This window comes from Falco rusticolus, chromosome 8, assembly GCF_015220075.1.
Source record: "Falco rusticolus isolate bFalRus1 chromosome 8, bFalRus1.pri, whole genome shotgun sequence".
NCBI lineage: Eukaryota > Metazoa > Chordata > Aves > Falconiformes > Falconidae > Falco > Falco rusticolus.
The window spans coordinates 12,422,362-12,450,133 of NC_051194.1; the positions used below are offsets into that span (position 1 = coordinate 12,422,362).

Below are 27,772 nucleotides of genomic sequence, written 5' to 3' on the forward strand. Positions count from 1 at the left end.
CCCAGCTCGGAGCTGTGCAGCCTCGTGCCAGAACTCAACCCAGTGTGCAGGGTCCTCTGCCACCCTTCCCATCCCACCAGGGCAGGAGCCACCTGGCTAAACGGTGGGACCCCCGGGGAGGTGTTGGTGAACACAAGCATGCCAGCTTCCCACGGTGCCCTTGTACAACCTTGCCAACACCGGCACGATGCCCCCTTGGCTCCCATCACAGTGGCAGGAACCAAGCAGGTTCAGCATTGCCCCGTGGCAGCCCCGCTGGTCCCTGCTGGGCAGAGGTGGCCGGGGTCTGAAGAAAGGACCCTGCTGTTTTGGTGATGCCCTCCTCAGGTCTGTGTTATTTGGCCCTAGGAAGGTGGAGGTGAGATAGAGAAGGTAAATGCTGTGCATTGAAATGGGAGGAGGCACTGCTGGAGATCCGGCCAGAGGGCTCGCAGCGTCCCCAGGATCCCCAAGCCGCTCCGGCAGATGGCTGCAGCCCTCCCGCCCTGCTCTAAGGAATACAAATGTGCGGCAGATACGGTTACCCAGCCCGGAGAGCAGTGTTAGCTTTCATCTAGATCGATATCCCTGCCTGCCTGCGTCTGAGGGAGCACTCAGCTGGCAACCCAAGCCTGGCCAGGAGGAGACACCGGCCAAGGCTCTGCTGCCTGCTCCAGACCCTGCCTGTCTGTCTGTCCATCTGCCTTGGCGTGGAGGCAGAGCCAGCACCAACCGCAGCACCGTTGCTGTGCTGTCGGACTCCATCATGCGTAAAATGTAATAAATAGGGCCATAAGCCTTTTACGAAGTCTATTTCCACTCTTGGATCCGGGATTTAATGCATGGCTGCTTAGAGAGGCTGAGGATTTCAGGGGTCAGCAAGGCTAATTGCACTGCTGGAATAAAAGGGCGCGCAGCAGGATCCTGCGTGTGGGCAGGAGGGGGTGCCGGGGGTCCCAGCTGCCTGCCGTGCTGCCCCTGCCCTGCGTGCTCCCTGCCAGCAGCCTGGGAAAGCAGCGGCCACGTGCAGCGGCTTGGCAGGGGATGCAGTCCCTGGGGAGCGCTCCTCGGCTGGGCACCAGTGGCTCTGGGGCTGGGGGGACCGTGCCAGCTGGGGAGTCATATGCTGTAGGTGTTCGGTTCCCCACCGCTCCGTGGTGTCCCTCGGCGTCTGAGCACGTCTGGCTGAAATGCTTGATCTTAGATTACCTGGAAGCCAGGGAAAGCCTGTGTGGGGACCAAGGGCTAGTGAGGATCAGGGCTGGCCTGGTGCAGGCTGGTACTGCCAGGCGTGGCTGGCCCCGGTACCAGCTTGGTCCCAGCCTGCAGCATCTCCTTGAGCTGCAGAGGGGAGCTGGGTGCTGGCCCTGCCAGACTGCCTGCTGTGCCGGCTGGCCCTGACACCGCAAGCTGGGGTGTGCAGGCACGTGTGGGCTCGGAGGTGGTGCTGCCGGGGAGACAGCCCCACCGGGAGTGGAAATGCAGCACTGGGGTGAGAGCCAGGGGCACGAGCCTGGCCGGGTGCTGTGGTGCTGGGTGTGCGCCGGGACAGCATGGGGCTGGGGGTCAGGACCTGGACTGCACTTCCATGGAGGTGTTGGGGAGGGACCGATGGGATGGGCAGGCTGCGCTTCACGGGGACAACTGGCAGCCAGCACATGCCCTGTAAGGCAAGGGGGACCCAGATGCCCGGAGGCTCCCAGTGCTTCGCCCCGTGCCAGCCAGCCACGCAGGACTGGCAGGGCTGTGCCGCCGGCCGCAGCAGACGGAGGACGCCAGCTCCGCTCGGTTACTTTCCTGGCTGATCCTGTCATCTCCATCTCGCGCCAAGTGCTGAAGTCGTCATGGAAACCAGCATGGTGGCAGCCTCGCCAGCAGCTCCCACGCGGGATCCTCGGTCTGAGTGCCCGGCCGGCACTGGTCTGCAGCGGTGGCGGGTGGCCGGCTCAGTCGGCCACTTGCTGCTGGTCCTTATTCCTTGAGGGCATCAGCCTGCTGCTGGGCTCCAGCGATGCATCCCTGGCATTGTAGCAGGGCCCAATCCATTAGCATTCACCAGTCCCAGAGAGCCTTGCAGAAAGCACAAAACCCCATAATCCCTATAGTACTGCTATTAATAGTACCTGTTCACAAAGTTATTTTTAGCAGCACCGTTCCCACCTTCATTCATAACAGCCATCGCATGGGCCTGATTCTTCTCCCTGCTGCCCAAGTGGCTTTGAGATAACCCCGACCTCCTGGGGTGCCCCACTCCCCCCGTGCTTCCACCACTCGTCCAGCATTGCATTTGGCTGTGGAAGGAGATGGTCTGCAAACCTTTCCCTGTAGTGGGAAATGGAGCAGGACTTTTTTTCCAGGGTTAATTTTTCTCTGGTGACTGTAGCTCTGAACTCTGCTTGCCTTTGCCTCTCCTCCCACGTTACTCCTGTCCAGCAGAGCTGTGTTGTGCCAAAGGCTTTCTCCCTGGAGCATCCCTGCTGGAAGTCTACACTAGTGCTGGGATTTTGCTTGATCAGTGGAGGAGGCAGGGCCTGAACTTGACTATTGGGGATGGAGTATTTTCCACTTGTATTTCAGTGGGTGTTTTCATAGGTTTCAAGCTATGGTCCTTCTTTCCCAGCGTCTTCTGTCTTCGAGCTCATGCAGACTCCTGGGAGGGTGCAGGGCTTTGAAAGGGCTATGAGGATTCATGGGTTCAGCCCACTGCTTTGAGGCAGCATCTCCTACCACTGCCAGGGAAAGGCCTGTCTCTCCTATTCTTGAACTCGGCAGTCAGAGAGTTCCTTGGGTTCCTGGGCTAATCTGTTCCTGCCTTTAATGAGCTGCCTCATTAAAGGGTTTTTCCTTAATAACCAACCCTCTGGGCTAGATGAGAGGCTGGTGATGTTCGACTGTAGACAACCTGAGACCTGCGGGCTGCAAAGGGCTTTTCTGGCTGCTTGCAGGCATGCTGGATGAACACCAGCCCTCTCTTCCTGTGCGGTGCCAGCAAGGCTGTGAGGAGGCAGCAGCCCAAAGCACCCCATTCCATACCTCCCCTGGGCTCCAGCACCAGATTTACTGGACCCACAAACTGTAACAGGGCAGCTCAGGGGGGCAGGTTGCACTGGGGAAGACATCTGTCCTTGGGGTGCAGCAGACTGGGGGTACTGGGGTTGAACTGCCCTGCTGCACAGTCTTCCTGCACAACATCCTTACCCAGTGATGCGCTGCACTGGGGCTGCTCGCTGTCACCGGTGAGCCAAACCTGTGCGTGCATGCTGCTGAGCAGGCATGCCTGTGTGCCTCGGGCCCAGGAGGTGTCTGCCCAGCCTTAATGAGGCCTTTTGAGCTTGTTGCCTTAATGCTTGGGAGCTGGGGCGGCTGGTTTTCATAAATGGAAGTGGAAATCTCCCTCCTGGGGGCCTGCTGTGTGTGGAGGAGTATGCACACAGCTTGCGGCTGTGGCCTTCTTGGAGTGTCTGTCCGGTGGACGTTGGTCCCACTTGGTCCCCCCGCCTCCCTTGTGGCTGCCATGGCCAAGCGGCCGCAGGGCTATGAAGAAGCAGGTTCAGCAGTGCCTCTGGCGAAGGAGCAGGTTCAGCAGTGCTTCTGGCAATGTGGCAGCATTTTGTGGGCTGAGCCAGCCCCGTCTCCAGGCCATGGTTTTTAGGGTGGCAATGATGCAAGGCAGGAAGGTGCCTGGTACCAGCGCTGCTGGGGCTGCTCCATTTATATATAGCTGACCCACTTGCTGAGCGGGGGCTGCCGGCCCCTCCTGGTGCTGCACTTGGTGCGTGCGTGCACCAGGCTGAGAGGGGCTGCACCAGCATCGGCCTGGGAGCGCGGAGCTGTGGGTGCCTGGGCTGTCATCGCCTGCAGCCTGCTCTGTGGATGGGCTGCAGGAACTCTCTGCTCACAGGGTGCAGCTCTGCTGCCGGCCACTCAGGGGGTGCAGGCTCTGTAGCCTGCCTGCTTCCTCAGCACCTCTCCCAGCCTCACCCACCCACTGGCACCCCAGCTCTCCCAGGGAAGGAGTAGCCGCCGGTGCCCCAGCAGAGACTGAAGCGGGCAGGAATTGCTGCTGGAGGCACCAGCTGTGCCTGGTCTGTGGGGGGATCCCAGCCCAGGGCAGTGCTCAAGCCCCCATCCCGAGATGCAGCCCCGTGTCCCATGGGGTTAGCTTGCCTCCTGGACGTCCCCTCCCTCCAGCCAGGCCTGGGTGTCGGGTGCTCAACAGGCAGGGAGTTCGGGTGCTGGAGCAGCCATGTCACTGCTAGCCCCAGGTCTGTGTGAGCAGGTGTGCATGGGGCCTGCGTGTGCATGCACCGGTGAGGCAGGAGCTGCAGCACACCTGCCGGGGCCAGCTCCCACCACACATGCTGGGTGCCTGCCTAGCCAGGCATGCCCTGCGCCGTGTGCCGTGTCCCACTGCCCGGCCCCTGCCTGCGCCAGTAGGAGGGTTCCTAGCCAGTGGGCAGGTAGGAGTGCTGGGGTGGCTGGGATGGGGTTGCAGGTACCTTGTCCCTGTGCCCTGGTCACCGGGGAGCTGTGCTGCTCCCCAGGGCTCACATCATCTCACAGGCACAGCCTGGTGCAGTGCGGTGGCCTCCCGGCTGGAGTTCCCACGAGAGACAGAGTACAAGGACGGGGCTGGGCAGAGTAGGTGGCAAGCACGGAGTGGGCTGTAAGAGGCAAGGAGCCCAGCTATGGGGCCAGAGGACCCAGGAAATAAGGGAGCAATAACCCACCGAAATTCATGCCCCAGACCACAGAGCACAAATCTTGCATCTCCTCTCCTGCTGGTACCGGTGGGGCTGTCCTGATCTCCCTGCACTCCCCAGCCCCAGCTCACCCCTCCAGCTGCCTGCTGCTGTTTGTGGTGGGTGCTGCTGGTGCCTGAGGGGCTTGGGGGAACTCTTGGAAAGCACTGGGCTGCCAAAGCAGTGCCTCTCCCTGCCAAGCACCTGGGAGCCAGCTCTTCCCCAGGATGGGGAGAAGATAAAAAGAAAATTTCTCTCGAAGTGCGGCTGGTGGGACACCCCACCACGCAACAGCATGGTGCACAGGCCACCTGGACGAGGGAAGGAGGAGGCACCAGTGCTCCGAAGCCTGCACCTCCATGGGCCTTGGCCAGTTTCTCAGGGAGGAGAAGGGGGTGCAGAGCCACCTGCTTGCGCTGTGGCCTTCCTGGTCACAGGTGGGAATGGGGTGAAGTGGCAAGGGCCAACCTCTTCTAGGTGGGCTCGTAGTGCTGCTCCTGTGGAAGGGTGGTCAGCCAAGTGGGCTGTGGTTTGGTAGGAGAGGAGCTGGGAGGCTCCAGAGGCAGCAGTTCTCTGCAGTTCTCTGTGCGGAGCCATCTCCCTGCTGCCCCATCAGTTTTCTGCCCACCCAGAGCCCGGCCCTTGGGGCAGAGCATTGTGGAGGTGACAGCAGGTGTAGGGACAGGGTCTGGTGCCAAATGACCTGTCACACAAGGCTGCAGGTGACAGCGTGTCTGAGCTGTCACCCACATTGAGCCGCTCCGCCGCAGGATGCCGGTGCTGGCACAGGGAGGTGGGTGCCATAAGAGCCGCGGACACAGCAGCGGGTGTCATGGGAGCATGGCAGGGTGGCCCTGGGGAGACTGCGGGACTCGGCCCGTTAACCCTGCAGCTTCCTGTCCAGGATCAGGGCGTCTGGCCAGGATGCTTTCCCGAAAAGAGACGCTATCCATGCGTAGTTGCGTCTGACAGGCTAGAGGGGACATGGTGTTCCCATCCGATGGCCTCTTGACGTCCCTTTGGCTGGGTGTTTCCAGAGCTGTTGTGGTTGGCACACCTGGAGAAAGGCAAGTCCCCAAGGTAGGTCAAAGCAAAACGCTTGCTGCGGAAAGGGAAATTAATTATAGGCGCTTTGCTGCACTCCAAGCAACTGCAAAGGCTGATGGTTCTCCTGTTGGCTGATAAACTAATTGTAATGACAAAACCTCAACAAAAGCAACGCTCTTAAATGCTTTCTTAATTAATAATTCTCTGTAATTACTTGACGTCAATGACCAATAAAAATTTTGGAGAAGGGAAGTTGCTGTTAAGTGCCCAATACCTTTGCTCCTCCAGTTGCTGTGCCTGGGTTCCTGCGGCTCTGATGAATCCCACAGAAAAGAGCAGGGAAGGCCAAGCCTGATGTTTTTAAAGGAAAACATTAAGCAGGAAAAAAGTGATTATTCATGTGCATGTCCACAGGAAAAAGAAGAGGGAAGCTGAACAATCGCTCAGCCCTGCTGCTCCCTGCTGAACAGCTAGCAAGGGATGGCAATGCTGACAGATAGGCGCCCAGAGGGGTGGCACCCATGGGTCCCCATCTTGTGCCCCTCCAGTGCTGCTGAACCCTCAATGGGGTCCTTGCCTGGGGACAGCGTGACAGGGAGGGCACCTTCCCAGGGAGCCCATGTGCAAGGGGGCTTTGAGGCACTGCTGAGTGTCCTGCACTCGTGGAGGGCCACCTCCCTCCCACAGGCATCTGCTGCTGCCTCCTCCTCCTCCTCCTCTTCCTTCCCACGGCCAGTCTGAGGGCAACATCTCCCATCTCGGCACTGCCAGGCCTCAAAGCATCACCAGCTGCATTTTACTGGGTGGGAGCTGGGGAGACCTCAGTCCATCTGCTGTTAAGCAGAGCCTCAAGAAACCTGCCATTCGTCCTCACTGTGGTGCTCCTGTCTGCAGTGCAGTGCCGGGAGGGTTAATGTCCTCCTCCTCCTCCTCCTTCTCCTCCTCTCTGCTTCACAGCCATCTTAAAACCGCTGGAGCCGGAGCTGTGCAGTCCCTGTTCCCACTCCTTTTACAGTATGGGCTGGCCAGCCAGCCAGCCAGGGAGCCCAGCTGGCTCCTCCATCCATCCGACTCCTTTCCTTCTTTGGATGTCCCCTGCGCTTGCTGCCCAGGCACAGCCTCCTTCCCGCAGGACAGGGACCGGTGCCCCTGCCGAGGGGTGATGGCCAGGGTAGGGGGCTGCCCAGGGGCTGGGGGGCAGCAGGCACAGGGGCGATTTTTGCAGAGGTTTCTCCAGGACAGCGCTGGGTGTCTGCCAAGATGGATGCCAGCCGGCTCCCCGGCACGATTAGCACTTAGCGAGCCCTTTATACCTGCAAATCCCGTGGCGGGCGTCAGCAAAATCCTCCTGTGGGGAAAGGTGGGAGAGGGTTGCTGTCGTTAGCCAGAGGAGGGTGGCACAGCCAGGGGACATGAGCTGTTTGGGGCAAAGGAGCCTGTGCAGAGCGTGCCATCAGGGATGGGGACAGGGCTCCTTCCAGGAGGATGGCAGCAAAGGCTCACCTGGCCCATGTCATCGTCCAAAATAAGCTGCAGTCCTGGGGGGGCAAAAGCAGTGATGCCACAGGAGGCCCCCCCCAGCCTAGAGAGCTGCAGGCAGGCAGGCTCTGCTCCCCTCTGAGCTCTCCCCCCATCGCCCCTCACATCTGGACTTGGGGGTCCTGAGGGTGTTTGCTGGCAGCCGCGGGAGAGCTGCTGGAGCATGTGCTGCTGCTGTCCTGACAGACGGCCGGCCGCAGCCATGGCTGGCCAGCCGTTAACGGCAGCGCGTGCTTCTGGCTCTGCATCCCCAGTGCTCCATGGCCTGTTACCCAAATACCAGCTGCTGCCCAAAGGTTTATGCCCCCTGTGAGCCTGGGGAAAGCAGGGGAAAGGCCTCTCAGGCTGGGGGGGGAGGTGGAAGCAGGGCATCCATGTGGCCCCTCTCTGCTGCTTCAGCAGATGTTGGCACAGGGAGGAGGAGGTCATCCAGAGATCACGTTTGGGGATTTTTTTTGGCTTGCTGGAAGTTTTTGTGCATAGGATGGTCCCTGATCGGGGAACAAGGAGAGAAGGAGGAGCAGCCTCCAAAGGCATGGGGAGGTCTCTGATGTGTTCCTGCCTCATGAGCCCCAAAAGGAGAGCTGGTACCATCTGTAAGGCCTGGCTGAGGAATGTAGCATGGGACTGGTCAGCTCACTCCAAGCATGGGGATACGGTGAGGGCTGGACTGTTTCAGGGTTCCCCACACTCTGAAAACATGGTCAGAAGATTATGAGATTTGGGGGGAAAGGGTCAAAACGTGTCCCTGTCTCTGGTCCCCAAGCGGGGACTGAATGGGAATTTCAAGACTGGGAGCATCCTATTGTATCCAGGGTTGGGCTGAGGCATGTTCATGGTCACAGGCCTCCTGTGGGCTTGTAGAGTCTTAGCTCCCTCCCTGCTGTGCCGCTGCAGGTCCCTGTGGGCCACTGATAGCAACAGTCTTGCTGCAGCCCACATGGCAGCAGCGACACTCCATACTGGCCAAGGACCCGTCAGTCAGAAGGTGGCTTTTTTAGCTGCCCTTCGTGAGCTTGTGCCTTATCCTGCCTGTCCCTGTGTGGGGACAGCAGCCTGGCATGTGAGCATCCCTCGTGTCCGGGGACCTCTGGCTGCTTCTGCAGCCACCCAGCTCAGTTTCCAGCCAGCAGCTGAGATGCTCAGGAGCAGGGGGTCACCTCTGCCCCTGCCCGGGGATGCTCGGGGGGGTTGCATTGCACCCTCCCCGTGCTGGCGATGGGTGGGAATGCTGCAGGAGAGTGTGCAGTGGGGGTGTGTGCGGTGGGAGGTGTGCGATGGGCGGCTGTGTGATGGGTGGCTGTGTGATGGGTGGCTGTGTGATGAGCAGGAGTGCCATGCAAGCCCAGCAGCTTCCTGGTCCCCATGTGAGCGGTGGTATGGGTGCGGTGGGTGCCATGGCTGCCTTTGCTGCTACCACCGTACCATCCATCCAGTTCACCCAGAGGAGCTTACACTGCCGTCCCCACTGCTGGTGGGATGAGGCAGACCCCAGCAGACCCCCGCTGCTCTGCAAGACCCGTGGGTGGTCGCAATACCAGCATGTGTGGAGTGTGGGACTGGTGCCCCTGTGGGTGCCATGGGCCGTGGGTCCAGCCACTCTCCAGCTGGGTTGATCAATGGCTTAACTCCTTCCCTCCCTCCCTACTTCCCAGCCTTCCACTTGGCCAGTGGGGTGGCTGTGGGGGAAAGGCAGGGTGGGCTACGGGGGTGGAGGGCTGTTTCCTTTTGCTGGAGCTGTGTTCACGGGGCAGGAGCCATGGATGAGGCCAGCAGTGCCGGCAGCAGGGCGCCCTGGCCACCCTGGGAGCAGGTGTCCCAGCATGAACCGGCCAGCCGGGAGTGCCGGCGGCAGGAGGCAGGATGCCTGGAGTTCCCGTCCTGCTTGGCCCTGTCTCAATGGGACTCAGCGCCAAGAGCAGGGGGATGGCTGCTGCGAGCAACCAGCAGCGCCTGGCCCAGCCTGGCTTCCCGGCTTGGGGGCTGTCTTGCTGTGCATCCCCTCTTTTGAGCCATTTTTCCCCAATGTGGTGAGGGAGGCAGCAGGCACGCAGCCTGGCTCCCTGCCCCTCCTGCCTCCTGCGCAAGTCCCCATCGGACAGCAGCAGGAAGGGTCCAGGGAGCTTGCTGTGCCCGGGCAGAACAGGTCACACCAGCCCTGCATCTCCTGGGATGGCTCTGACGGGCCGTCGGCTGGGGTCAGTGCTGGGGTTTTAGCGAGAGCCCCTTTGGGCTCTCACCGAGTCCCACCTCTGGAAGCTGGAGTGAAGGGGCTCTGCAGCTTGGCCTGGAGTGGGGGAGCTGCTCGGGGCAGTGGCCAGGGGCATGGTGCTGCGGCACGGCAGCTTGCAGCTGCCTGTGGGGGTGGGCAGCAGGCAGCAGCGGTTTACCCCTCTTGTTCCTGCCTGTGCCTTGGCCCCGTGGCAGCTACCTTCATACCACGTCCCAGAGCTGAGCCTGGCAGCATTTTGTGCTCTGCTGGGCATGTGGGATGCAGTCTCCATCCTCCCCTGCCTGCCCTACCCTGAGTGTCGACGCCCCCCCCAGCACCACATGTCCCATCACTGAACAGGATCTCTCGGGATAACCTTGGCAAGGAGTCACGGAAGCTGTAGGTCCCCAGCAAATTTTGGGGCATATCTCCTTCCCTCCACAATGTACAACAAAGGGACAAATCCTGGTGTGACCTGCGTGTTTGGCAGAAACGATCCCTCACCTGTAGTCCCAGAGAGACAAAATGTGCAGCTGGGTCAAGCACTGGCCTCCGTGGCTGGTTTGGCGGGGAGGCATGCCTGCGTTTCATCCATAGGGAAGCCACAGGAAAGCTGCACATCCTTTGCTGGGAGGCCTGGGCACCACTGCTGCTGTCACCAGGAGCAGGGGGAATCCCTTCCCACCCAGGCAGGACAGACCTGCTCATGCCGGTGCATCCCTAAAGCCCTCCAGGATGCAAAGCAGGGGATTTGGACCCACAGCATTATACCAGCAAACCAGCCCTGTTTCTCAGGAGACACCCAGGGGGAACGCTTATGGTTTATTTTATGCTTTGCACCTTGTAGGAGCCAGTGTGAGCTTCTGCACTTGATGTTTACAGGCAGTCCCCACCTGCGGGCAAGGGGAGTGTCAGCGCAGCCCCCCAGCTCCTCTTGCACCACATCCAGCAGCCGGCAGGGTAATAAATGAGGAGTCTATATTTAGATGCAGTGACTGGAGAAGCATCACAGCATTGCCAGCGGGTTTTACAATTCAGTGCAGGCAGGTTTCCCCGCTCCTCCAGCTTAATGCCACCTTTGTGGAAAAGCTCATCAAGGACATCCAACACCAGCTGGAAAAATACCCCAAACATAAAAACCAACACCTGCGACAAGATCTTGGCGCCCACCAAGGAATGAGTGGAGTGGAGCATCCGAGGAAACCTTGGAAAGAGCTGGCTGGGGGCCCATTTAGTTTGGCAAAGGCCTTGTTTTGTTGCACAGAAGTTTGTAGTAAAGAAACATGTTGCAGGGATGAAGCCATCTCTTGTGCCACCCCAGCCCGTTGTCAGCTCCCTCTCCCAGCGCTACTGCTGGTGCAGCCAGGCTGGCGTCCGTCTTCTCTGTGTGCTGGCTGGCTGATTGCTCTCCATTTTCCAAGGACTGGCACAAAGGCTGGCACAAAGCATTTCTCCCTCTCCATATTCCCACCCGGGCTCCCTGGGTTGGGCACTGTCCGTGGCAGGAGCGCTGCAGCCCTGGTGCAGGCAGGTGGCTGGCTTTATCCCATCCTACGTTTCAGCACAGCGTCCGGAGCTGCTAATCCATACGGTGCCTAAACCTCCGGCAGCAGCCTGGAGCTGCTGGGAGCAGCCGCGGGTGTTTAGGGAACGTTTCACTGCCAGAGCCAGGGCTGCTGGGCCCTGCTGACTCAATCGGTGGCGTATGAAGTTCCCTGCAATCTGTGTTGAAATTTAAGGAGAGGCCAAAGTGTTGTGCAAAGGATGAAGAGCCCTGCACAGAGCCGAGCTGCAGGTTTCCTGCTATCCCAGAGCGTGAGATAGGTACTGGCTTGGGAAGGATGAGATTTGCCTGATGCTCAGATCTGGATTTTTTCCTGTTTTGCAACACGTTGGAGGCTGCTCAGAGCAGATGCTCTCCATGTGCTGGCTCCTCTCCCCTCTTAGTCTGGGGAGGATTTCTCCAGGTAAAGCCAAACACTGAGCCATTGCCATAAGATGTGAGCATGGCTGAGGCAGCTAGTGACACATGGTGACCAGCTCTGCCAGAGGCCTCCTTTGTGGCTCACAGCACCATTTTATCCTGGACCTTTCCCAATTTTGATGGCAGCAGGTCACAGGGAGCAGTTTGCTTGGGTCCCTGCACCGCACCAAGGACGCAGACAGGGTGGGAAATGCCAGTATGGCCACAGTGCTGGGCAAAACTCACCAGCAATGGGGCAAACGGCCCCTTCCCCACCTCTGCTGCACCCTGGGGCTTGCATGGCCCCAGCTCCCTGCTGCCAGCCAAGCATGATGGGTGTCGCATGGGTGCGAGCTGAGCATGGACAACCTTTCCTCTGATTGCCCGTGGTGCGTGCTGTACATTGGCAGCACTGGGACACTTGAGGACACCTCAGGGACTGTGAAACCTGCTGACTGGGCTGGTTCACAGCCGCGCTGGGGGATAACAGTGCATTGTGCCGGGGGATGGTGAGCCCCTGTGCCTGCCCCCACCTCCCGGGGTACCCCAGGGAAGGGGAGCCCCTTGTTCACAGCAGGCATGGCGTGGTCAGTGTGAGGATGGAGGCACCCGCAGGAGCCTGGGCAGCTGCCCACAGGGGACTGGCAGCCGTTTCAGGAAGAGGAGGAGAAGGAGGAGGAGGAAGGCACCTGACTGCCAGGCAGCAGTCCAACTAGTTGAAACAGCTCCCTTTGCGGTTTGCATAACCAAGCATGGCTCGGCTGGGTCTGGGTATGCGCGGCTCCACCCGGTCGCCCACGGTTGGAGACCACACTTGCAGAGGAGCGCTGGATGGAGGGACAGAGGGGTTTGCTTGCTGCAGTGCCGCATCTTCCCTACCCGCTGTGCCCGTGCTGCCAGGGGCCTGGACCTGCAGGGTGGCTCCAGCAGCAGTGGGACGGTGTGGAGCCAGCTTTGCCTGTGGGCTCAGCGTGTGTGGCCCGGGCAGGGTCCCCGTGAGGTTCCCGCACTGGTGCCATGCTGTGTGGCCGCAAGCCTCACTGCCCTGCCTCCCTGCCAGACCCGTTGCGCTCCCCTCCAAGGTGACATTAGAGGCTCTGCCCGAGGACACCTGGCCGTGCTCCCACATGGCAGCCCCGATGCGGGGACGGGGACAGGGATGGATGGCCTCCATGGAGCAGTGAGATGGATGGGATAAAAGCGAGGCACAGAGGTGACGGTGGGGCCAGTAACTGGAGCTGCTCACATGACTGGGGAGCGGCTGCCAGGCACTGGGACTGTTCAAAGTATGTGAAGGTGGCACACCAAGCAGGCGCCTTAACCCTGCGAGCTCTGCATGGGGATTTGGGCCATCTGCAACATGGCACTGCCCGGGTAGAGGTGGCTTCCCGTGTGCTGGAGGGGACCCTCGGCTCTGATGCTCTTGACCTGGAGGTGGATGCTGGGTCAGACTAGTTCCTGAGCACCAGGCTGTTGCATCCAGATTTCAGGTCTGGATTTCAGGCCAGCCTGCCCTGGGGGCTCTGGCTGTTGATCCCTGGATTAGCTAGGGAAATAGGTGGGGACAAGGCTTGGGAGCAGGCAAGCTCAGGGCAGGGTTGTGAGGGAGCTGGCACAGGACACAGAGCTGGTAGAAGGATCTGATTTAAGCATAGGAGGTCATGTTTGTGGGCTTCAGCCCCACGGGTACGGGGGGAGGAGAGGGGTCCCAGCCCCCAGCCACTGCAGCGGGAGCGGCCAGATCCCACTGGGTGTGCAGCTCCCGTGTGCCCTGTCAGAGCCTCTGGGGCTGGGATTCTGGGGGGGACGAGGTGTGGTCCTTCCCAGGTAGGAATTTGGAATAGCGCGAAGCTTTGTGTATGTGGGTGATCGCCTGGTTTGCATGTGCTCCCGAAGGAGCGTTTTGCCCTCGGAGGGGGTTTTCTATCTGGAGATCTTGGAGCAGTTTCTTTCCGGGGTGAGTCAGTTGTTATGTGGGGGGGAAGAGGGGAGCGCCCGGTCCTGACACTGGGGAAGGCTTGGAGGAGCAGCCGGGTTGGTAGCACCGGCTTCAGGCTGCGGCTCCCAAAAATGCTCCGGCAGAGCCCAAAAGCCCCAAGTCCCCAGGGGGCCTGCCTGGGACCCCTGCCTCTTCCCGGGATGCTGGCAATGCTGTGGTGCGGACCCATGCACAGCAAAGCCTCGTGCCGTTTGGTGCAGCACCGGGAAATCCCCAGGCCAAACAGGTTGTGCTAGCGAAAGTGCAGCAGGCGCGGAGCACGGCAGCCCCAGAGGTGCTGCTCAGGGATCACGCCTCCACCAGGCACCTTGTGAGCTGTGTACATAGCCCGTGGTCACGGGACCTGCTGTAACCTGCTCTCATTTCACCTTCCCGTGGCTCAGTTTCCCCGCTGTAATAATTAGAATAGTATCAATACTATTGCTCAGTTAATTCTGCTGATTTCCTGGTACTGATGATGCCCACCTGGAAAATGCCCAGCTGTTCAGCATCCCCCTTGCCCACCACGTTTTTAGGTAGTCACTGAAGGGGTGACATGGCTGTGCCAGCTCTCTGCAGTTTTGGGATGCTGGGGCTGGCACAGCCCTCTCTGGGCAAGCCCAGGAGGTGGCAGTGCCCCCACCATACCTGCCCACCAATGCCTGTGCTCCCCTGATCCCCCCCCTCACCAGCTTTCCCAAGGTCATGCCACCACAGAGCCAAGCGGTGACTGGGCTGAGTGGCGATACATCCCCTCCAGCCAGGACACCTCCAGCCACTATGCAGAAAACGGGCAATAATTTAATCAGGGAGACTGCAGCGCCTGGCTGATGTGCTCTGCCGGAGCGGGGAGAGGAGTGAGCCCCCAGTTCAGGAGGAAGGGTGGGGGGACCCCTTCTTGCTCTCACAGGGGACCCAGGTGATGGGGAGCAGTGAGGTGCAGGCAGCGTGGCCCACCAGCCTGGCAGGGGAGGCTGGGCTGGGCTGGTGCTTCCACCCTCGCTGGGATATGGGCCCAGGCATGCAGGGACTGGCCTGGCAGGAGGGAACGGACAGCTCTGAGCAGTTTAGCCCTTTCCGCAGCGGTTTTCAACCTTTGAGGCCTTGTGCTGCCAGCTGAAAATTTCATTTTTCATGTGGAAGCTGGGTACAGTGGGGGGTCCCCCAAAGACCCCCAGCACGGGGGCTAGTGCAGCCAGTGTCTGGCAGGAGAAAGGGTCTGTGCCTCGCTGGAGTGTGCCTGTGGCAGCAGAGCACCAGGGCTGGCCCCATAGGAGGTCAGGCTAATGTGGGAAGATCCTCCTTGCTCCTTCTTAACCCCAGCTTGAACCTTCCCCGTCTCCTGCTTCGTCCTGATTAGCGCTAAGAGGGTGCTTTGCTGCCGGCGGCACGGGCAGCACCTCACAGTGCAGGGCATTGCCCTGTCTTCCATGGCGGGGAAGGTCTCAACACCTCTCTGAGCTTCAGTACAAAACTTGCAGGCAGGCAGGAGGCATGCTTTCCTCCCTCCCCTGCCTGCCACCTCCTTGGCAAAAGTTTTACATTCCTTTCGGCAGGGGACAGGCTGCCTGCGCAGTCCCTGCTCTACTGGGGATGCATCAGACGGGAGCATCAGTGAGGTCCAAAAAGGTGCCTGTGGCTCGGGGAGGTGAAGAGCATCCCACAGATGACAGCCACAGACCTGGCAGAGGGATAACATCAGGCTATGGTGTCCGGCACTCGGCAGGTTCTCTCCACCCGCTCATCAGATCTGTATGTAATGGGGCAGGATTTGGGCTGGCTTTAACCTCAGCTCCCATTTCACAGCCATGGATCTGCTGACGTGGAGTGCCAGAATGTGCTGGGAATTACAGCTCCGCACCGAGCGTGCCAGAGCCAGGCTGTGTGCCGAGCCGCTGCCTCCTGCTAACTGCCACCCAGCAAGCCCTCTGTCTGGTGTCCCAAACCCCTGTGTTTGGTGTCCCAAGCCCCTGTGTTTGGTGTCCCAAACCCCTGTGTTTGGTGTCCCAAACCCCTGTGTTTGGTGTCCCACCCAAGCCCTGTGTTTGGTGTCCCAAGCCCTGTGTTTGGTGTCCCAAACCCCTGTGTTTGGTGTCCCAAGCCCCTGTGTTTGGTGTCCCAAACCCCTGTGTTTGGTGTCCCAAACCCCTGTGTTTGGTGTCCCACCCAAGCCCTGTGTTTGGTGTCCCAAGCCCTGTGTTTGGTGTCCCAAGCCCCTGTGTTTGGTGTCCCAAGCCCGGTGTTTGGTGTCCCAAGACAGGGCAGGAGGATATTTTAGTAACGACAGTTCTCCCCGAGCTGGCCTCCCCTCCCCTGTCATTTCACAGCCTCAAGGCACCAACCTCAGAGCTGGTGGCACTGCAGGGCGAGTAGCTCCAGTGCGGCCGAGAGCCTGCCCCGCCAGCACGCTGGCTGCCCACCCCCTGCCCCTAGACCCCCAATGCCTCCCAGCTTCCCCATGCTGCCTGGGCCAGCCCCTGAGAGTAGCTCAGGGATTCCCAGGATCACAGACTGCATCTGTGGCTCCTGGCAAAGCCAAGAGGAGCTTTCCCAGCACAGCACCGCGGATGCTGAGGCTGTGGCTGTGGGTAGGGAGGACGGCTGAGGCTGGGCTCGCCTGGACAGCTCAGGAGCTGGAGTGGGAACCTGATGTGGCACGGCACATTGATGTCTAACGCAGTCCCTCTGGGCACTGGCTCCGCTTCCCTCCATGTGCTGCTGCAGGCTCAACCTCACTCCTAGCGTAGGGAGCTGGAGGGCCAGTTGCTCGCTGCCTCCCAGCAGGGATTTGCTCTTAGAGCCAGCTGAACGAGAGAGCCGCCGGTGCCAGGGCGAACAGTGCCCGCGGAGCGGAACTGGTATTAGCTGCGGAGGGCTGCACCACAGGAGGACATTTGCAGAATCCTCTGGACAGAAAGGGCCTCATGGAGCCCCACCAGCCCACGAGCTGGTGACCAAACCTCCAAAGGGGCCGGTGGCTGGAGCAGGACAGGGGCAGGGCTGCTCCTCCTCTGGCCCCTACAGCCACCCCGACCCCGGAGGAGCCTCCTTGCTGGTGTCCCTTTGCCCACAGTGGTCATGTGGCTGCTGGCTGCCAGGATATCAGAAGAGGAAGGTCTGAAAATAATTGCCCCCTCATGTTTTCCTTTCAAAAGGAGGGAGTTGCCATCGTGGGGAATTTTTGTGACCAGCAGAGCTGGCTAATCATCAGCTCCATGGTGAGTCAGGTGCTTGCCCCCTCCCATGGCACAGCTTGACCCCTCAGTGCCACCAGCCTGGCTGGAGCTTGGGGACACCCCCTCTCCCAGGGCTCCCCAGCCTGTCTCATGGGGCCACAGTGCTTCCTGCCACCTTCACTTTCAGGGTCTTGATGGTCCCACTGGCCTTGGCCACAGCCCCCCCTGCTCCGTGTCCCGCTGGGCATTCTCCTGTGGGGCCTTTGGAGACTGCAGGGCTTGTGCCACCTCTCGCTCTGCCCTTGCCTCACTGGAGAAATGCTGCGGCGAGAAGCTGCCTGCCTCTGCTGATGGGACGTTTCAGTTCCCAGTGTCCTTTTGTACCCAGCTCAGCACGCGCTGGCTGCTGTCTGTTGGTCCTGCCTTTGGTTTTGGGGCAGATAACAAGGAATTTCTTAGAAACCACCACCAGGGTTCAGGACCAGGCCCGTGCCCTGCCTGGCTGATGCCATCGAGCAGTGCCAGCGCCGCTGCCTGCAGCAGCACCCATCGGTGACTGAGGCGAGGCTGGCAGCAGCCGCGGGCACGCGCGCGTTTGGGGGTGCTGCTCCCCGCATCAGTGGGCAGTGTTTGCTGGGCTGGCTGCTGGCAGGGTTGGCATGGGGTGCTGCTGTTTGTCTCAAGGGGTGCAGGATAAAGCTGTGACACATCTCTTGTTATGGGAGACACTGTTACCGGCGTGCTGTGCGTGCCTCAGTGTGCTGCTGCTGCTGCTGCTGCCCGGGCAGCCCTCTGCCTGGTGACCATATCCTGAGGACATGGCAGCAGCAGCAGCAGCCAGCACGGCATGGCACTTGGCAGCAGCCACAGTCGGCAGGTGCTGTTTCCATTAGGCGGTGTTGAGAGAGGAGCGTCCCTCTTCGGGAACTGCCTGTTCCCCACTGCATCTACCTGCCGCCCCCTCTCCTTACACCATGGCTTCTGCCTTTCTGCCCTTGCCTGGTGCTTGCTGGTGCCGCCCCGGCAGCGGCCGTGCCAGGGGGTGACGGCAGTGGGGGGGTGTGCTGGGTTCTGTGCAGGGCAGCTGGGGCTGCAGGGTCTCTGTGGCTTCGCTGTGGCACTAGTGGGTCCTGCAGCTCTGGGCTGGCCCATCCCAGAGCTCAGGCAGAAATAAGGTGGACTCTGTAATTTGGAGCCCAAATAAATGGCTGCCAAGTATAGTATGAACATGCAGCAACGTAACCTGTGATATACTTTGCTGTTGTCCTTCTTCCTAAACCGACACACCTTTGTTTGAAGTGTTCCAGCAAAGCGTTGTTTATTCAGGGCATTATTACCAGTATCTCAGGCTCCTTTTTTCTGCCCTGTGACTCAGGGATAGTTTAGTGCAATTTCTTCCATCTTTCTTCCATATCAAAGATATCCTGGCAAGTTTGTGTTTATTGTTTGCAGTTAATGTTTAATATTTCCTATTACTGGCATCTCATGATTGATCTTAATTACACCCTTCTAATGTAAGACAAAAGTCAGCGAGCGAGACCGTGTTCGTTCTCGAGCTGTAGCTCAGAGCCTGGCACTAAGGTCCTCTTGTCCCGCTGGTGCCGCCGGGCTGGGTGCCCGGTGCTGCCTGCGCCCCCACCCCTCGCCCGCCCCGCACTGCCTGGGCTGTGTCGGGACGGCGGCTGCTTCATGTGTGTCGGCGCGGGGTGTCCGGCGTGGGGCTCCCACATGCTGTGGCAATGCGGCCAAGCAGCGGTGGGTTTTGAGCAGCTGGAGTGGAAGAAAGGATCAACCTGCTATTTATTTTGTCCAGGCTTTAAATGCTAGGGCTGATTTTACCTCTTGCTGGCTAGGCTGAATTGTTAAAACGGATCAGTAGAAATTAAAAAAAAAAAAAAAATCCACAGAGTGCAGAGGGCAAAATGCCCTGCTCCTAGCAGGACAGCAAAATGTTGCATGACTCTGTGCAGACTTGGGAGCCTGGAAGATTTGTGTGCTCCTTTTCCCCCAAAATTGGGAGGTAGATGAGGGAGCAGCAGCCTGATGCTGCAGTGCCCTGCCTCTCCTCTCCTCGTGCCTCTCCACTGTGTCACAGTGGTGGGCTTGCAGGCAGGGTCCCTCTGCCGTGTCTGCCTCCCAAGGAGGGACCACTCACCCTCTGCTTTGGGGCTTTCAGGCTATAAATATCAGGGGGTGGCAAGGGGTGGCCAGGCCATGGCACAACCCGACACCACCTCTCCTTCATTCACAGTGACATTTTGTCAAATGCCAGCGGGGAGGGGGGTTGCTTATCTGCTGGCACATGCTACTGTGACCTTCACAGCTCTGGCCAGGTGCCTCCTTGCTGTATTTACACTTATTTATAGCTCTCTCCTCCATCCCCACCTCTGCCCTCCTCTCCGTTACTGGAAGGTTGCTGCCTGCCCCATGGGGGTCCCTCTGGGCCGGGAGGGCTCGTAGGGAGCTGGTGCATCCTTGGGGATGATAAGGGGCTGGCAGCACCTTGCTTCACCTCCCAGGGTGCTGGTGGCCTGACCACATGGGGACTGCAGGGTGGGAGCCACCGGGACAGCAGGGTGTGGATGGGGGCTGGGTTTGGCCCCCGTGTGGGTCACAGTGGCTGCATGCCCCCGTTGCCTCCCCGCACCAGTGCTGGGGCAGCTGGGGAGAGTGCTGGGGGTCTGCAAGCACCCATCCCTGGTGCCTGCAGACCCAAGCATCCCACCTGCCCGAAGCAGCTAGTGTGGCAGGCAGCCGTGCCCACCATGCACCAGCCAGGCTGCTGCTGCCCACCTGGGGAAGAGTTCATTCCGGTGAAACTGCCGTGCGGTGCCCGTCTCCCTGCACGGCTGTAATCCCTGTTTCAAGCAGTCTGTGATTACGGATTTCCCTGATAAGCCCGGGCGGCTCTCTCCAAAACCCCTGCCCAAGGATTTTCTTTCTTTTTTAGAGACAAGCCTGGGGTGAGGGTGAGGAGGGGGAAACTTCCTAGCCGGCTGCAAACGTGGGCACCAGGAGCCGGCGCTGCCCGTGCCACCGAGGGAGGGCTGGCAGGAGCTGGCACTCTGTGTTCTCAGCATTTCTCACCTTCTGCTGGTTTGGGTCCCAGCCTAAACGCTACCGGCTAATTTGGGGCTCTGTCTCCAGCGCGTGTGGATGTATATTTATCCCTTAGTGCTTTGGGTAGGCGCTCAGCTGTGGGGAGGGAGGAGGCTCCATGCGGGGCTGAGTCACTGCTTTGGCTCCTCGCGGAGGAGATGGGCTGCCTGTTTCTGGCTGGATCCCTCGGCCCCTCCGAGGAGCCGCAGCTTTCCTTCCTTTTTTCTGTACAGCAAAGTGGCATGTGAGTGACAGGGCAATTCCAAAGCATCCTGGGGCCGTGTATGCAGGCGGCAATGCAAATCTGGCCTCTCAGGCTTAAACAGGATTAAGTTCCCGCGAAGGCGCTGTGCACGTCCAGCAGCGCTTTCGCACCGGCAGACTTCAGAAGCTGAAATTTTGCAGCCTCACTAAGCATGAGCACAATGTGTGTGCCATCGCCCGGTGCGCTTGGAGCCTCGCTGCGGAATACTTGGCCGCAACTTCAAGGAGCTGGACCCAGGGGTTCTGCAGATAAGGGAAATTTCTACCGGTGTTGTTGTCAGGGCTGTGACAGAGGAGAGGACCTGCAGGTCTCTTCGTCATGGTCACTGGCATGTCCCCAGCCCCTCTGAGCCAGCTAAGCCCTGCAGGCAACTGCCAGCTGAGCTCTCTTGCTTGCTGTGGTTTAGGTTGCTACTGCCTGGCAGCAGGGCTGCGGTTCCTCCAAGAACCGGCGTCTGGCAGCGGCATCGCCCCTTTGCTTCTTTCCCAGGCTTGCCACAGGGAAGGCAAAACCCCAGAGCATCAGCATTTGCCTGCAGGCTGCTGAGCTCTGGGTGGCAGGTGCCTGTTTTCAGGCTGGCAGGCAGGAGGGCAGTGCTGCCTGCTCCCCAGGCAAGCTGGCTGCACACACTTGCAGCCAAGGTCTGCTTTTGGTGGGCTCACCAGGTACGGCTGCCCCCAGGAGCCAGCAGCCTGGCCCCAGCTAGCCTCTCCAGCCCTGCTGGCCAGGGGGGTTATTCTGAGGAGCCTAAGTTGACGCTGAAAAGCGGAAAACATTTCCTGTCTCGCTAATCCAATGTTTGAGTTAGAGTTGGGCTTGGAGAGGAACTTCATGTCTCTGCAGAGATAAGACCTCACATGCTCCCGCACCGGAGTTCATGCTGCTCCAAAGGGAAATGTCCCACCTGCTGTCCCCATGATGTCGGGAGCCAGCACTGAGCTGTGCTCAGCAGGACACCCTTGGATGTGGCTCCAGCTGGTGGCTGCCCTCACGCTGCTGCAGGTCCAGCCCAGGACATGTGCCAGAGCTGCTGAGGACACTAGAGACAGCTGCCCACATCAGCCACCTGTATCAGCCACCCTCACAGATGATGGAGCTCACCCCCATGCCAGCTCCTTGTCCTGCTCTGCCTTGCCACTGCCCCAGCAAGGGCAAAGACTGGGGGCTCTGCAAGGGGACGGGGGGTTGGAGCAGCAGGAGCCCTGGTGGGTGCAGTCCCCAGAGCACTGGGAGCTCTTCCATTTGCAGCCCTGGCAGACAAAGGGATGCTGACCAAGGAGCCACCAGAAGCTCTCAGACTTATCTGCTTGCATGGGGTTCCCAGGAGAAGGCACCGTGCAAGCTGGGTGGGGGGGAGATGGCCCCTCCTCACCCACAGGGCTGAGGGACAGGGCCTGCTGGTCCTTCTCTGGAAACACTGAGGTGCAGTTGAGGCTCTGTGGGACGGGAGAGTTGGTGAGGTGATCTCTATACGTCCTTGACTCCCACTTTGGAGACTGTCCGTTGCGCTTTCTTGATGTTGCCGGCTCCGCCATGGCAGCCACGGGTGCGGGGCTGCAGCGGAGCAGTGCAGCCGCAGCGGGCACAGAGCCCCCCTGCGCTCCGGGCTGTCCCCGGGCACACACGGCACTGGCAGAGCCAGCCAGCCTCCGCAGGGGCACGAAATGAGCACAAACCCTCGGTGCGAGGGTCCCTGCCAACCTCCTGGGGCAACCCCTGCTCCCACGACTGAAGTTAATAAACCCCTCGCAGCGGGGAAGGGCTGTCCGAGCTCAGCAGTTAATGAACAAAAACGTTAATTCTCTGTCTTCTCAGCCCAGCAAAGCCTCTGCAGAGGCGAAGCTCCTTGCAACATGCAAGCCAGTATCAGCTGCCTCTTTGTCCTGTAATTGCGATTGCGTTTCTGCTGGGGCTGAGGTCAGAGTTGGTTCATGCTTTAAAGAAAGCCGAGGAGAACGTCTCAGAACAGAGGCTGTTCCCTCAAACGCCCTCCACCTTTTAGCTTTGGCTTTCAGGTGCAGCTGCCCACACGGTGTTGCTGTGGGGTGCTCCTGCTGCTGGAGGGGATGCCCAGGCTTGGGACTCTGCTCCCCAAAAGGATGTAGGTGTGTGGCATGAGGGTGCCCGCATAGCTGCCTGGGCATCTGTCTCTTCCTTGGAGCAGGGATTCATCAGACACGTCGCAGTGAGCTGCCGGCAGCTTTCTGGTCGCAGCCACACTGCAGCGCGCACGGGCCAGGTGTCTGGGCTGGAGGATGCCTCCGAATTTTTGAGCATGTCTCCATGGGTGTTTGCTGGCTGCACACCAAGAACCCATGGCTGATCTTCCTACAAACTCCCGAGTAAAATTAGAACAAAAGTTCACTCCTCTCCCAAGGCAGCAGGAAATGCAAAGGGTGGGAAAAGGGAAAGTCAGAGCAGATGAGGTCCAGTGCCCGCAGGCAGCCTCCCCATCACTGCTGCCACCCCCTACTCGGGTGGGGGGCTGGGTCCCCACCACCCCTGCGGCCAGCCCAGAGGGGCTGTGCTCTCAGCACTCAGTGCGGGGGTAGCAGTGCTCAGAGTGATGAATTCCCTCTAGAGACTCAAGCCCTTGGTGGCTGGGCCAGTTAAATGACACTTCTAGCCGAGGGGGCTGGCTGGAGCCGTGGCTTTGCACTGGGATGTCCTGCTGGGTGCCCGTGGGGGCGGCTGCGCTTAGCAAAGGCTCTCCCCACTTTTTGCAAGGAGGAGAGGGAATGAGAGAGCTGAGTTCCTGGGCACTCCTGACCTGTGCTAGCTGGGAACCTGGGAGCATCCACTGCCAACCAGTGCCTCGGGATGGCTGCACACAGCGTGACAGTGCCAGGGCACTGCTGCCTCCAGGGTGCCCAGAGAGGGCAGCTCAGCAGCGTTAGATTGCAGGAGTTTATTTTTACCCAGCCCTGTTGCCAGTGGGGACATGTCACATCTGTGGAGTTGATCAAAAGACATCCCAAGCACTGGTGTCAGCTGCTCCTTGTGATCTCAGCACCAGGATCTTTTCCCTTGTGGCATATCAAAAGGAGCAGGAGAATTTGACTGCTTTGCTATTTTTAATTGAACGCACACACGCACACACAGACACATATATATATGTATGTACGGCTTTTCTAAAAATAAAAGCCTTTGCCTGTGTTCCCATGGGAAGATTTGGGGAGAAGGGGGAGCCAAAGTTGTTGCAAGACTTTTTCTAGAGCAGGCGCAAGAGCAGTGGCAGGAAAGCAGGGACAAGCCAGAGCAGGTAAGGGACACATCTGAAAGGCCTAGGGACGTCTGATCCCAGAGCAGTGCAGGATGCCCCAAGCAAAGGGGGCGGGAGAGCTAGGGGAAAGGTAACATCTGTGTCTCCCAGAGCTGGCAGTGATGAGGGCAGGGACCCTTGACCTGCTACATGTGCTCTGACAACCCAGAGAGCAAAGGTTTTTGCAGGGCAGGTTTGAAGAGCCCCAGCCCTGGGGGGCCCACGAGGAGTACCCGGATCCCAGAGCCGCTCAGGGGTTTGCTTAGATTTTTTCTGTACGCGATATACCTGGTGGCACCACACTCGTGGATGTCTTCCTGATACGCCTCCCTCCAGCAGCAGGATGGAGGGAGGACGCTGGGGAGAGCGTCACCCTGGGGCTGGGGCAGCGTCAGCAGCTCCCTGCAGCCCCCAGCCCCGCTGTGGCCATGGGCATGGCTGGGCTGGCAGTCTGTGGCTCTGGCTCACTGTTGGGCTTCGAAGCTGCTCTCCCCTCCCCTTGCTGCATCCTTGAAACTGCTTACCCTTTCCTCCACGACCCCTGGGATGAGACAGGGTGGAAAGCAGGTGAGAAATATGAAATGGGAGTGGGTTTGTGCACAGGAGTGTCCTTTGGTGTGGCACAGGGTGTCCTAGACCTGGTGGGGAGCATGACACACAGGCTCCTCAGCAACCAATAATCCCAGATTATCCCAATTACCAAAAAAGAGAAGAGAAAGAGAGAAACGCTTTTTTCCATTCCTGCAGCTCAGTTTGAAATCCCTTTTCCTTCCCGTTGATTGTTGAAGGAGATCCTCCCAGGGCACTTCAGGAGGGGAGGCCCCCGCATTCTCCTGCCCCTGCAGCCACTCTCACATGCTCAGATGTTTGCCTGCTCCAAAATCCATTTGCTCTGTAAATAAACTTGCTTCCCTCATCGCCAGAAAACTCCCCCCGGGCAGCCAATACCAGGAGGAGTCACACCAGACCTTTCCCCTCTGCATTTGAACCTGGACATCGCAGGGCAAAGCCGAGCCTGCCCGCTGGGGTGGGTGCAGGCAGCGAGTGGCAGCGCAGGCAGGGCTGTGCCGCAGGTCCCAGAACCTTTCTGTGGTTAAATGAAGATTTCTAGCTTGGTTCCTAGAGCTCGCGTCGATCCGTGTGTGCCCGGACATAGATTCGTTTCCATGCTGTTTTTCTCATCCTGCACATGCAATGCAGGGACCAGGGTCCACATTGCTTCGGCAGTGCTTTGGGACATGCAGGACGTGCGGCTTCCCCAGAGGGACTGTCCCTGTGTGGTTCAGTGCCATGTGGCAGGGACAGGGATGGGGTACTGAGCAGCCACGGGTACCGAGCAGCCATGCTGACCGGAGCCTGGCTCCATGCGTTGCTGTCTCATGTGTGCCCAAGTCTCTTGCCTTGCTCTGTTATTGCTGATCTCCAGGGCAGGTGGATAAACCTGGATGGCATCCTTGGGGCACCAAAGGCAGGAATGGCTTCAGTTTCCCCTAAGAGCACCAGCAGCTGCTTTGCCACAGTCCAGGTGACTGTGCTGTGCCCTGACCTTCTGTTCACCAGAGATGAGGCTCTTCCAGTGCAAATGCTGCTGTTCTGACACCTGCCACAGCATGGGATGTGAGAGGGCTGGTTTGGTGGCAGTTGTGGGGCAGCTGTCAATAACCAGCAGTGCCCGTGCCAGGCTGTGCAAACCCATTCCCGAGATGCCCAGTGCATCTCCACACTCTGCACTGCTGCATTATTGCTCCTGGAGCCCCTTGCCAAAGCTTATTTGAAAGAGGATCTGAAATGGGCTCGAGCAGAGGTGGCTCAATGTGGGGAGACGGGCTGTTTCCACAGGTGGTTGCTGCTGCCTGCCCCTCTGGCGTGGTGGGTGGCTCACCCGCTTGCTCTTCTCTCCCCAGTACGAGGTGTCTGGCGAGGAGCACCTCTACTCTGACTTCCCTGAGATTGATTTGTCTCAGCTGGATGCCAGCGACTTCGACTCAGCCGGCTGCTTCAGCGAGCTGCAGTGGTGCGGGGAGCACTCGGAGACTGACTCCAGCCAGTACAGCACCGATGACTCCGAGCTCTTCCAGGTACCCCCATCCCCCTAGCACAGGGGGCCTGGGGCTGGAGGTAGGGGGAGGGGGAAAAAGAGAGAGGAACAAGGGGGCACACACAACTATTAATAGCTCCTCCCCAGCTGATTAGTGCTCCATTAATTTGCACACCGGTTTTAAATGGGGCAAGTGGAGTAAGGCTAATCAGGTGGTAGAAAAAGGCTGCTGGCTCAGCTTTGCTGTGATGCCTTAGTAAAAAGGAATTACAGCTGGTGTGCAGCACATCCTATTCAGTTCCTGGGATGGTGGGGTGTGCCAGGGTGGCAATGTGAAGGTTTCAGGTCAGTCATGCGGGGTGGGAATGTTTGCTTCCCAGCAGGTGAAAGCAGCCCCCCTCTCCTGTCTTGCTAGCTTTGGCATCATCCCTGTGTTTGGGGCTGGGGTCCCCCGGCAGAGGGTGGCTGATTTCTCTCCTCACCTTTGTGCTGGAATGGAGCCATTGCTTACCAGCACCTGGGACCACACGGTGCAAAGCAGTGCTGGGGCAGAGGTTGTTCCCAGGTACAGGCAGGGCTGGTCCTTGTCCCTTGGCACTGTTTTTGCCTTTCCTTGCAGAAAAGCCGAGCATCTCATGGAGCTGTGGTACCAGGGCAGGGCTGTGAGCACAGTGCAGGCAGGTTGGAGGCAGGGAGCTGTGGAGACTGCCTGGGGACTCAGCACAGAGCAAGTTGGGTAGCCCTCTCACCTTTCCCAAAGCTCACGCTATGCCCTGGATGTGTCCTGTCCTCAGGGGCTGGGGTCTTGGTGCCCTCCTGAGCAGCACCTAGGCGCTTACCCCCTTGGACAAGGAGACTGTGATCCACTGTTCTCTGCTAGTCACCAGCTCCAGGTTACATTTTAGGAGGGAGAAGGATTTGTATTTAAACAAGGGCAAAAAAAATAAAAAAGCCCCAATATTTATAACCTGGCCATGATAACAACCCTCTGGGTTTTATGCTGTGCTGATGCTGTGCTTGAAAATGGTCCAGTCCAGCTGAGGGACCTTCATCACGAGATGCATATTTTCCGCTGAACTTCCTGGGGAAAAGATAAACAGAAAAGAAATGCAAAAGACGGGCCCATTAGGAGCAGTGGAGTATGATGAAATGTATCCCACTGAACTTGTATGCACAGCGGTCTCGTGCCAGTAACAGGAGGAAAAGAAATGGAGCCAAAAATGGAGCATCCTGCTGCCTTTCCCTGGAGCCTGCTCTAGTAACTGCGAGCAAGGTTAGGGCATGGAACAAAAGATATTGAATTTTCAAACAAGATGAGAGAAACACGGGAGGCTGTGTGCAGTCAACAGTCCTCCTTGAGAGCCTGAATTTACCCCTGTGCCAATTTTTTAGCTGGTGGTAGCCTGCTTCTTGTTGTATATGGTTTATGTTCAGAATATGATGGAGGAGGACTAAAAAGAAGGAACTCCTGGCTCACTTCAGCCATTCCTCAGCTTCTGCATCCTCTTCTGTGCTTTTGCACTGTATTTCCAGACTGGAGGGGGACTAGTGGGAGGCTGTGGGCTACTGGGAGGGCTGGAAGTGCATCAGCTGAGGTGAAGCCCAGATGGAAAGACAGACCCAAGGGGGCAGGGTGGGTGGTAGGCAGGGAAGAGGCAGGAGCAGCCCGTGGCCCTGTCTGGCCTTGCACAGCCCCAGCCACTCACCGTCTCCCTTCAGCATCCCCAGATCATGCTGTCTGCCAAAAAAAAATGGATCAGGGAGCTGTAACGCAAGGCCCATTTTGTTCTGCCGATAGGGTCCCTCGCAGAGCGCTGGGTGCAGCCACCTTTAACTGTGAGGACTGAGAGCCCCTGTCAAGCTGGGGGTGCCTGTGTTTGGGGGACTTCAGCAAAAACAAACCCCATACTGCTTGTTGCAAGCTGTGTCATCTGGCCAGCAGCGCAGCCTGGGCTGAGCTTCCCCTGGTGCTCTCCCAGGGGTCCGTGCCCTCTTGTCCACTGGGCAGCTCTGGGCTGAGCTTGTGGCTGTGCCCCCGCTGGCCTCCCAAGCCTGGTGGAGGGCAGGGGGCTCCCCCTCCCCGGGCTCCTGTCCTGGCTGGCTGCTGCTCCAAGCCCCGCTCAGCAGTGCTGTGGTAGCCAGCGCTGGGGGGACTTACAGCCCGGAGTCAGGAGGATTTGGATAAGGAGCCTTTTAATCACAGATCCTTTATCTGCTGCAGTTTGCCTCATGATGGGCTGAAGGTGACTACTGGGAGAGAAGATGCTCTGATTCATTGTTTTCCCACTGGGGGAGCAGGGGGACAGACTGATGCTGCTTTTCCAGTTGGGTCTCTCTTCTCCTGATCCCATCCTAGTGCTGTGCTGGGGAGAAGCTCTCCCAGGTCCCCTGCAGGGTCACGGGGAAGTGTGGGTGCTGGTGTGGCACCGCCGGCTCCTCTTCCCCCCTGCCCAGCATCCCCTGGTCCCTCTG

General features: G+C 59.2%; 1 protein-coding gene across 3 annotated transcripts in view; it reads left to right on the plus strand.

Moving 5' to 3' along the window:
• Window positions 1-27,772, plus strand: part of PPARGC1B (PPARG coactivator 1 beta) — a 57,527-nt gene that overhangs the window by 10,555 nt on the left and 19,200 nt on the right. For 2 of the 3 annotated variants that reach the window (XR_005105917.1, XM_037398509.1), the window contains exon 2: window positions 25,167-25,340. Coding sequence is in view for 2 of the 3 variants with exons in the window: in XM_037398509.1 (XP_037254406.1) it covers window positions 25,167-25,340 (174 nt within the window). In the remaining variant the exon portion in view is untranslated. Of the gene's footprint in view, window positions 1-25,166; window positions 25,341-25,919; window positions 26,032-27,772 lie in introns of those variants that run through there. The other variant, XM_037398510.1, reaches the window with a different exon arrangement.